General features: G+C 41.8%; 1 protein-coding gene across 1 annotated transcript; it reads right to left on the bottom strand.

Moving 5' to 3' along the window:
* Window positions 1-8,808: 8,808 nt before the first annotated feature.
* LOC129515402 (olfactory receptor 10R2-like) lies at window positions 8,809-9,750 on the bottom strand. The gene has a single exon (XM_055334308.1). The coding sequence runs from the start codon at window positions 9,748-9,750 to the stop codon at window positions 8,809-8,811; it is 942 nt and encodes a 313-aa protein (XP_055190283.1).
* Window positions 9,751-10,346: the final 596 nt, after the last annotated feature.

The following is a 10,346-nucleotide window of genomic DNA, read 5'->3' as shown; positions in this document are numbered from 1 at the left end:
GCCCCTGGCCACCACCATTCTAGGCTCTGCTTTTATGAATTTAACTCTTTAGATTTCACATCAATGTGTGTTTTTTGGTGGATGGTTTGTGTCACACACCACCATTCCCCTTTGTTGTCAGGCATGGGCGATTTCCTAACTTCTCATGTTTGGATGATATTCTATTTTCTATAAATTCCTTCTATACCCAATCTGTTAAGAGTATTATCCATGAATGGGAGTCGAGCTTTGTCTAATGCATTTTCTGCAAAGTAGTCCCTGATTCTCCTTTCTGAATCTGAGGCATGCACTGAAATGACGCTTCTTTCAGTTTTATTTATTTTTTTTATTTTTTATTTATTTATGATAGTCAGAGAGAGAGAGAGAGAGAGAGAGAGAGAGAGACAGAGACACAGGCAGAGGGAGAAGCAGGCTCCATGCACCGGGAGCCCGACGTGGGATTCGATCCCGGGTCTCCAGGATCGCGCCCTGGGCCAAAGGCAGGCGCCAAACCGCTGCGCCACCCAGGGATCCCTTCTTTCAGTTTTAATTGTATTTATTTGAGTCTTCTCTCCTTTCTTCAATTAGTAGGGTGAAGCTTTTTTAGATTTTGGTCTCTTTTTGATTTCAAAAAAGTACCCCTTTGTTGATCTTTATTTTTTTTTCAAATTTAATAAATTTTTATTTGGAGAAGTATAACATTGAAAACTTTTCTTTTTTATAATAAATTTATTTTTATTGGTGTTCAATTTGCCAACAGAATAACACCAAGTGCTCATCCTGTCAAGTGCTCCCCTCAGTGCCCGTCACCCATTCACCCCCACCCCCCACCCTCCACCCCTTCCACCCCCCTTGTTCCTTTCCCAGAGTCAGGAGTCTTTATGTTCTGACTCCCTTTCTGATATTTCCCACACATTTCTTCTCCCTTCCCTTCTATTCCCTTTCATTATTATTTATATTCCCCAAATGAATGAGACCATATAATGTTTGTCCTTCTCTGATTGACTTATTTCACTCAGTATGAATTGTTTTTCCAGTGTCTACATCTACTCTGATTGTTATTATTTGGCTCATGTAAACTTGGGACTTAGTTTGTGCTTTTTTGTTGTTTTCCCTGAAGGCGTAATTTCAGGTTGTGTGTGAGAATTTTTTTTTTTTTTTTAGCATTCATGGCTATAAACTTTCCTCTTAATTCTGCTTTGACTCCATCCCATTAGTCTAAGTATGCTGTATTTTCACTTTTGTTTGTATCAAGACATTATTTAAGTTCCTTTTTGTTTTCCCCTTTGACCCAATGATTGTTAGTGAATGATGTTTGTTTTCCACACATCTGTGAATTCTTGCATTTTTATTGTTTCTGATTTCTTGTTTCATTCCATTGAAATCAGAAAAAAATTTTGGAATATTTTTGTTCTTGAATTTATTAAGAATTGTTTTGAGACATACCGTATGATCTATCTGGGAGGATTTTCTACATGCACTGGAAAAGAAAATGTATTCTTGGCAGTTGGGTACAAAGTTCTGTACCAGGCCCATTGGTTCTACGGTATTGCTCCATTCTTCTGTTTCCCTGCCAACATTCTGTCTGAAAGATCCTTTTACGGAGGGTGGGGCACTAAAGTCTCATGCCATTATCATATTGCTGTCTGTTTCTCACTTCAGATCTGACAATATTTGTTTTTTCTATTTTGGTGATTTAATGTAAGACGAACATTTTTTGTAATTGTGATATCTTCCTGTTAAATTGAAACTTTTATCATATATAATGACTTTTTTTTTCACTGTCCCATTCCCTTTTATTTTTTTTTATTTTATAAATTAATTTTTATTGGTGTTCAATTTACCAACATACAGAATAACACCCAGTGCTCATCCCGTCAAGTGTCCCCCTCCGTGCCCGTCACCCATTCACCCCTACCCCCCGCCCTCCTCCCCTTCCACCACCCCTAGTTCATTTCCCAGAGTTAGAAGTCTTTATGTTCTGTGTCCCTTTCTGATATCTCCCACACATTTCTTCTCCCTTCCCTTATATTCCCCTTCACTATTATTCATATTCCCCAAATGAGTGAGAACATACACTGTTTGTCCTTCTCCGATTGACTTACTTCACTCAGCATAATACCCTCCAGTTCCATCCACGTTGAAGCAAATGGTGGGTATTTGTTGTTTCTAATGGCTGAGTAATATTCCATTGTATACATAAACCACATCTTCTTTATCCATTCATCTTTCGATGGGCACCGAGGCTCCTTCCACAGTTTGGCTATTGTGGACATTGCTGCTAGAAACATCGGGGTACAGGTGCCCCGGCGTTTCATTGCATCTGAATCTTCGGAGTAAATCCCTAACAGTGCAATTGCTGGGTCGTAGGGCAGGTCTATTTTTAATTCTTTGAGGAACCTCCACACAGTTTTCCAGAGTGGCTGCACCAGTTCACATTCCCACCAACAGTGTAAGAGGGTTCCCTTTTCTCCACATCCTCTCCAACATTTGTTGTTTCCTGCCTTATTAATTTTCCCCATTCTCACTGGTGTGAGGTGGTATCTCATTGTGGTTTTGATTTGTATTTCCCTGATGGCAAGTGATGCAGAGCATTTTCTCATGTGCATGTTGGCCATGTCTATGTCTTCCTCTGTGAGATTTCTCTTCATGTCTTTTGCCCATTTCATGATTGGATTGTTTGTTTCTTTCATCAAGATAAGAAGCTTTTGCACAGCAAAGGATACAGTCAACAAAACTCAAAGACAACCTACAGAATGGGAGAAGATATTTGCAAATAACATATCAGATAAAGGGCTAGTTTCCAAAATCTATAAAGAACTTATTAAACTCAACACCAAAGAAACAAACAATCCAATCATATAATGACTTTTTTATCTTTTAACAGTTATTAATATTTCTTTTTTTATATGTATTTTTTTATTGGAGGTCAATTTGCCAAGATATAGCATAACACTCAGTGCTCATCCCGTCAAGAGCTCCCTTCATCCCATCAAGTGCCCTCTTTTTTGATTTCTAGTCAGTCTTGGCTTTGTGGAGAGAACCAGCCCTGTCCTATTGTTGGTTATTAATTTAATGGATTATCCACCTCTTTACTTTTAGTCTATGAGCATCCTAAAAGTTAAAGAAAATGTCATAGAGACATGATATTGTTGTTTCTTGTCTTTTTGTTATTGTTGTTGTTGTTTTTGTGTTTGTTTTTTCATTCAACCAGTCTGCCTTTTCTTTATGATAACTTATTTCCTAGATATTTAAAGTAACTAGGCAAAGACTTATTCTTGCCCTTCAGTTCATTGTTTTCTGACAGTTTTGTAGTTGGGTTCTTCCTTCTTTTCTTCCTCTCTTGCTGTCTTCTTATGGGTACTAATCTTTATGGAAAATAGGGTCACAACTACACTACTGGGGGAGGGGAAGAGTACGACTGGAATCTAAGAGGGTTGGTAGGGCATGCTTCATTACTTCACATACAAAGGCACATTTTGATGGAAACAAACTCACTTAATCAAAGTTGCCAATGGCTAGAGCCTTAGGAAATGTGGTAGCTTAGTTCAAAAGAATGTTCAGTAGGTGAAAAAAAAACCAACATAAATAGAAATTACAGCTTGTAATGAATTCCAGAAATGAGGATTTATGTAGTTGTGTTTTATTTTCTTGGTTGCTTAATTACATATATCTTTTCACATTGGACCATTTCCCTCCTCCCAATATGCTAGGCTCTATAAGATGTGTTGCTTCATAATTAAAACTTGAAAGAAGACCATCAGAGATTTTATTGTGGGGCACTCTGTGTCTCCTTTTTAGGAAGATGGATGCAGATACTCATTGTGTGAGGCATATTAGCATCATATTAATTACTACTGTTTGAAAATGTAAAGTTGAAAAGAAGGGCATGTTGATCATGCAAGCATGAAAATTGTGTTGGTCATATTTTGTTGACAGTGCATATACATACACTAAGGGTCTCTCTGCTGTACTCCTCTATAAGGACAGAAAATCGTCAAAATCCTGGAGTCCGTCCAGATTCCTTATGTCAGGGAGCAACTATTCCCCTCTACTCCAAGGTCTAACTAGCTGGATTAAGAAATGGACATGATGCAGGTTAACAGGAGAAAATCAGTTAAAATTAGCAGGTGGCCATATGGAGAATCCCCATAAACATGATAGGGCAGGAGTAGATGTTTGGTAATTAGATGTTTGCCCTACCATGTAGATGCATCACTCAGATGAAATATATATGTTAATAACCCTTATTTTGGGAAACACCCCCAATTTGGATTTTTCTGTGTGGTTAAGGGAAGATAAAAGTTTGTCTTGAGTCCACAGGTATCAAGTGCCTTCAGCTCAAAATCACCCACATGCCAAAGTGTCACCTTCTGGGGCAGCAACAGGGGGATACTGTCCTGAAACACATACACTTGCCAGAAGAATTTTAGATATATTTAGGACTCTATAGATAATGGAAGAGGAAGAAAGTCATTTTTTTCTGGGAGCACATTATGGGAGCACTTGTGAAATGGCAGATATGGGCTTTTGCCCTTGGCTTTGATGTCCTGAGAATCACTCATCAGGGCTGCATTACTCAGCACCATAGGTAGGGAGGGGCTCCCTACAATCCTTTCAATTCTAGAGGTCAAGACCAACTCTTCTGCCATTAGCTCGCGAGATTTCAACACATGTAGAAGTCTCTAATGCCCCTATGAAACCTTTCATTCGTTTAAATACCTCAAGTGGATTATTCTGATTTACATACAGAGGAGAACTATGTATAATCCTGCCTCAATTTTTACAATCGAAATGGGAGATCTGTTTTTCTAACCTTTAATAACTCCTATGTCATTGCACCAATATTCACAACAATCAAGATGTGAAAACCAACAAAAGGTCCACATGGAAGGATGAATGGAAAAGGAATTGCGGTATATACATACACAGGAATATTATTCAGCCTTAAAAAAAAAACAGGAAGGAAATCCTGTCCTTTGCAACAAGCTGGAAGAGCATGGATGACATTATAATAAGTAAAATGAACCAGTCACAGAAGGACAAATGCTACAGGATCTCCTTATAAGTGGAATCTAAAAGAGCCAAACCCAGAGCAGCCCAGGTGGTTCAGAGGTTTAGCACCGCCTTCGGCCCAGGGCATGATCCTGGAGACCCAGGATCGAGTCCCACCTTGGGCCCTCTGCATGGAGCCTGCTTCTCCCTCTGCCTGTGTCTCTGAGTCTCTCTCTCTTTCTCTCTCTCTCTCTAAATCTATCTTTCTCTGTGTGTCTCTCACGAATAAATACAATTTAAAAATATAAACTTAAATAAAATAGCCAAACTCATGAGAGAGAATGGAGAATAAATGGTGGTAGCCATGGGCTAGCAGGAGCAGAAACTGTGGAGAGCCTGTTCTGTTTTCTGTTCTGAGAGTAATGGCTTATGAAGAAAAGGTCATAGAATGTCTGGGGCCAGTTGCTTCAGGAAGTGTCTCTAGTGTGCTGTGGGCGCTCCTCTAATGTGTCCTTGTTACTCTATCCCTCAGCTCAGTCATCTGCAGAGGTTCTCCTTGCCTGCATGAGAAGTGTTCAGATCTCGGCCAGGGTGTGGTGAGTGAGTCAGTGTCCTCTGTATGCTTGTTAAATGAGTCCTATCCTACTCCTTCTAGAACTGAAGACTCGCAGAGGACTGTGGTCAGGCGATGTAGTGCTTGCAGGCATTTCTGCTGGTCCTCTGTGGTAGAGGCCTGCTGCACTGGTCCTTAGGCACAGTTACCTGAGACGATGGGTAGTCCAGCAGCACAGAGGGGGATGGGATTTGGTGCAAGCAGGTTAGGCAGCCAGTGGTGGTGCTGTGCTCTTTACTGCAGTTGGTTTATGCCAAGAGGTGGTGGAGGGAAATGGTACCAGCTACCTCCTTTGTCTGTCCCTAGAAGGGGTCTCCAAGCTTACTGCTCCCAGAAGAGTAAATAATTTCCCTTGTGCATCCCAAGTATTTTTCAGGTTGCTGTTTTCACTCTGTCTCTTGGTTGCTTGGCTGCTGTGACAGTGCAGTAAACTTTGGACTCTATCCTAGCCAAGCCTGTTGAATTCTCAAACTCCATACTTTAGATGCTTGATGTGGCATGGACCTGCAGCGGTCCTCTGGGGGAGAGTCTTGCCAAGCTGGGTTTAATCTATGTTTGACCAATAGGGCAATCGTCCTAGAGTGCAAGAGTGTGGCATGAGAAGCAAAGCAGGCCAGACAACCAGTGTCTGTATTGATTGCCCTCAGGGAGCCTCTCTGTGCTTTTGCTGAGAGGAAAGGACACCTCTCAGCTCCTTTGTCCCTGGAGAGACAAGTCTGCAAATTCATCTCTTCACACATTTGCTCCAAAAAAGAGTGGACAGTCTCTCTCTGTGCACCTTAGGTGATCCTCAGATCATGCCATCTGCCCCCTTGTTACCAGCTGGTTTTCTGCAGGAAAACTGCTGCACCCTTGGAGCTCCATCCCAGCTACACTGAGGGATCTATGGAGTTCTATCCCAGCCATGCTGAGGAATTCTAAACTCCAGTCTTTGAGAGCCACTAGTTGCAAAACTCATGAATTCAGCCTCCTGCCGTGCTCCTTCCTGAGACATTAACCAATCCTGCTCTTTCCACAGCCTCAGGGGGCCTGATGAGATGAGGATGTGCAGACACAGTTGTGGGCTGTTACCTGGTTTGCTTTGGGTTGGTTTCCCTCCTTGTACAGGCTTCCCAGCTTTTAGCTTTGTTTTTCTCCTTAGAATCATTGTTTTTGGCTCTATAACTTTTTTTTTTCATCCTTCCTGTGTATTCCCTTCTCCTGTTTGCTTCTTGATGAGTACGTCTGTGTTTATTGTTTAGGCGGGTTTCAGGAAAGAATATATGTGTTGAGACCCAAAAGATTTATTTAGCATTTACAAATCTATTACAAAATGGATTCGACAACAAAATGTATATGTCAGTATTGCTAGACCCATGACGACTTGTACATAAAACAAATCATGAACTCCCGTACTAAAATGCCTTAATCACAGAATTTAAATAACATCCATTGTATGATATGATTTTAATCCAAATAAAATTATATCATAGGGAAAACATTTGGAAAAAGGACAAAGCGCAATGGATTCTAAGAATAGAACTTGTACCAGTCACATACTGTCCCTAACACACACATAAACGTATAAATAAATAAGAAAAGTTACTTATATATTACCAAGGAAATATCTATAATAAGTAAACAATTATTTCTTCCTAAAAATATTTTGTCAAAAAGTGACATTGGAAACACGCTTGGAAGGAAATAAAAAAGAGCAGAATGAATTAACAGAGATGGCCCACGCCATACTTCCAGAGATAGGCAGCGCTTTAAATGCCTGAAGTATTCAATGGTTAAGAATGAAAATGATATAAAAATATTTGATCCAAAAACCTGAAAAATGAGAGAAAAAGGAGGAATACAGGTAATAATTTTTAAAAATAAGAGCATTGTTGATTATTATACCCTTATTTTGAGGGAAAAGTGAACCAGAGAGAGGGCATAAGCAAGGGGACCAGCAGAGGGAGAGGGAGAAGCAGACACTCCACTGAGCAGGAAGCCTGATGAGGGGCTTGATCCCAGAACCCTGAGATCAAGACCTGAGCCTGAGACAGGTGCTTACCCGACTGAGCGCTCAGACGCCCTCGATGATTACACACTTTAATTTGAAAATCTAAATAAACTTAACAGAGAGAAGTAGTCTCATTTTGCATTCAAGAGAATACTGATGGGCTCTAGCATGTGCAGAGGGCCTAAGCAAGAAGACGAGGTGTCTGAAATTCAGGTCATGTAGATCTTGGGATAGGTCTCAGTGGTCGTAACCACCTCAAACACCTGTGAGCCAAGATTGGAGTCAGTGGAGGATACGAGAGACAGAGAGGGTGATAATCATAGAATGACGAGCATGTGCCACAGCAAAGGGAAAGCAGCAGGCACCGGGTCAGTGAAGGTGGGGTCCATGAGGGTTACTGAGGAAGGACCTTCTCTACAGGGGACATGTAGGGCAAGATGACCACCAGAGTCAGTCTCTCATAAAGTACCGGCCTGATGACCACTCTGAACTGGGTCGCTCCCTCTTCTGAACACATTCCGTGGGGAACGGCATGGAGACCTCTTCTCCAGCCTTTCTCCAGGGACTGGATGGTGGGTTACTTTCCCCTCTCACTCAGGTAGCATATCTGTATGTTCCATAACAAGTAGTTTAAAAGGGTAGTTGCAAAAAGGCACCTAGACGGATCATTTTCAGAGAATTGGAAGAATTAAAAGATCCTTACGAAGATGCACAAAGCTTTGATTACCATGAGCTACACTCTGTGCAGTTGTACATTTTACACATATTTTCTGTCAAGTTATTCACTAGATACAAACAAAAACACTGTGGAAAAAAAGGGAAAATTATACTATCTTTATGTAAAATATACTATCTTTATATAAAATTTTAGATTAAGAGAACAACCATGACTTCCTTAAAGTCATGACTTAACGAGTGTCAGGCTGAAACCTTCTGCTTTCTTAGTGCAGTAAATGACTTCCATGTCATCCCTCACACCTGAGCCACCTTTGGACTCAAGCACCTCCTGTTAAGCTGGACATACTTTAAAGAAAGAGCACAATCACAGCTTGGGTCAAATAAGTGAAAGAATGAGCAGGAGATACAGGTTTTTAAGAGCGTTTTGAGAACCCTGAGTCAAGAGGAGGAAAAGATGAAAAGGAGATGTAGACTGATATTACCAGAAACTAACATAACTTGAAAAATCAGTGACATATTTGACTCAAACGAGTGGGGACAGTTGAATATCTAACTATAAAGTCTTAAGAGAAACCGCAGTCTTCCCAATCATTTTCCGAATGGCCAGCTGTACATCCTTGTTCCTAAGGCTGTATACCATAGGGTTCAACAGTGGGGTGATGATGGTGTAGGTCACTGTCACCAGCCTGTCTTTACCTGATGAGTATTTGGCTGAGGGCCGCAGGTAGATGGAGGAGGCACAGCCATAGTGGACGATGACCACAATAAGATGGGAAGCACAGGTGGAGAAGGCTTTTCGCTTGCCATCAGCAGATGGGATCTTCAGGATGGTGCGGACAATGAAGCCATAAGAGATGCAGATGAAGATCAAGGGCACAACAAGCACCAGGACACCACAGATGAAGATGACCAGCTCGTTGATGTAGGTTTCAGCACAGGCAAGTCGGATGACTGGGGAGATGTCACAGAAGTAGTGGTTGACCCTGTTGGAGCCACAGAAAGGGAGGCTGAAGACCAACGTTGTTGCCACCAGAGATACCAGAAAGCCACTGACAATACAAGTTGCTGCCAGCTGTGCACACACCCTCCAGCTCATGAGAACGGGGTAGCGCAAAGGCTGGCAGATGGCAGTGTAGCGGTCATAACCCATAACTCCCAGAAGCAGGCAGTTCGTGACAGCAAAGCCAAGGAAGAAGAACATCTGTGTGGCACAGCTGATGAAGGAGAGTGTCCTGAGGACAGAGAGCAGGTTAATAAGCATCTTGGGCAGGATAACAATTGTGTAGAAGACTTCCGAGGTGGACAGGACACAGAGAAAGAAGTACATGGGCGTGTGGAGGCTGCGGTCCAGGTGGATGACGGAGATGATGGTGAAGTTTCCACTCAGGATGATCAAGTAGAGGCCGAGAAAGAGCACAAAGAGCACAGGCTGCAATTCGCCAAAGCTGGAGAAACCGAGCAGCAGGAACTCAGTGACCCGGGAAGAATTGGCCATGAGGGTGGACTCCTAGGGACAAAGCCAGTGTGATCTCGTCCAGAGATCTTGGGATGGAGGGACCAGAGAGACTTTCCTTCCTAACGTAGTTGCGCTGTTGGCTGGTGTGAGTGAGAACAGGTGGCAGGAAAGAGAAGGAAAAGGATCGCAAATTGATCAAAAATGGGTGGAATTAATACGGCACCCATGGTGCCATTTTATCTGCAATGATTTTAGCACTGAGTTTGGGGTAAGTGTTCACACCAAGGTATTGGTATTTGCTCACATAAAGCCTATCTTCTAGCCCCCACTCCACTCCTCCAAATTTACTCAGTCTCCACTTAAGTCTTAGGTAATCTAATATTTTTAGAAAACTTTATCTTAACAAGATTTCCTGTGGTCATAGTTTTATCCCTATTGCTAATACATATATTCCATATGCAACAGCTCCAATGTCTGAGGATTCTCCTCCCGCCCTCTTTTGACACATTCCTCATGTTGGGAAAGAGCCTTCATCTGTCTTGGTGTCTCTACCATCGTCGGAAGCGTGCAGCTCTTTACATTCTTAACCCTTTACCCAATTCCCATGCCCTCACTCCTGCATTATCTACATAGTT

This window comes from Nyctereutes procyonoides, unplaced genomic scaffold (assembly GCF_905146905.1).
Source record: "Nyctereutes procyonoides isolate TBG_1078 unplaced genomic scaffold, NYPRO_anot_genome, whole genome shotgun sequence".
Lineage (NCBI taxonomy): Eukaryota > Metazoa > Chordata > Mammalia > Carnivora > Canidae > Nyctereutes > Nyctereutes procyonoides.
Note: the sequence above shows the minus strand (reverse complement) of the source record. Positions and strands in the feature narration are given on the sequence as shown.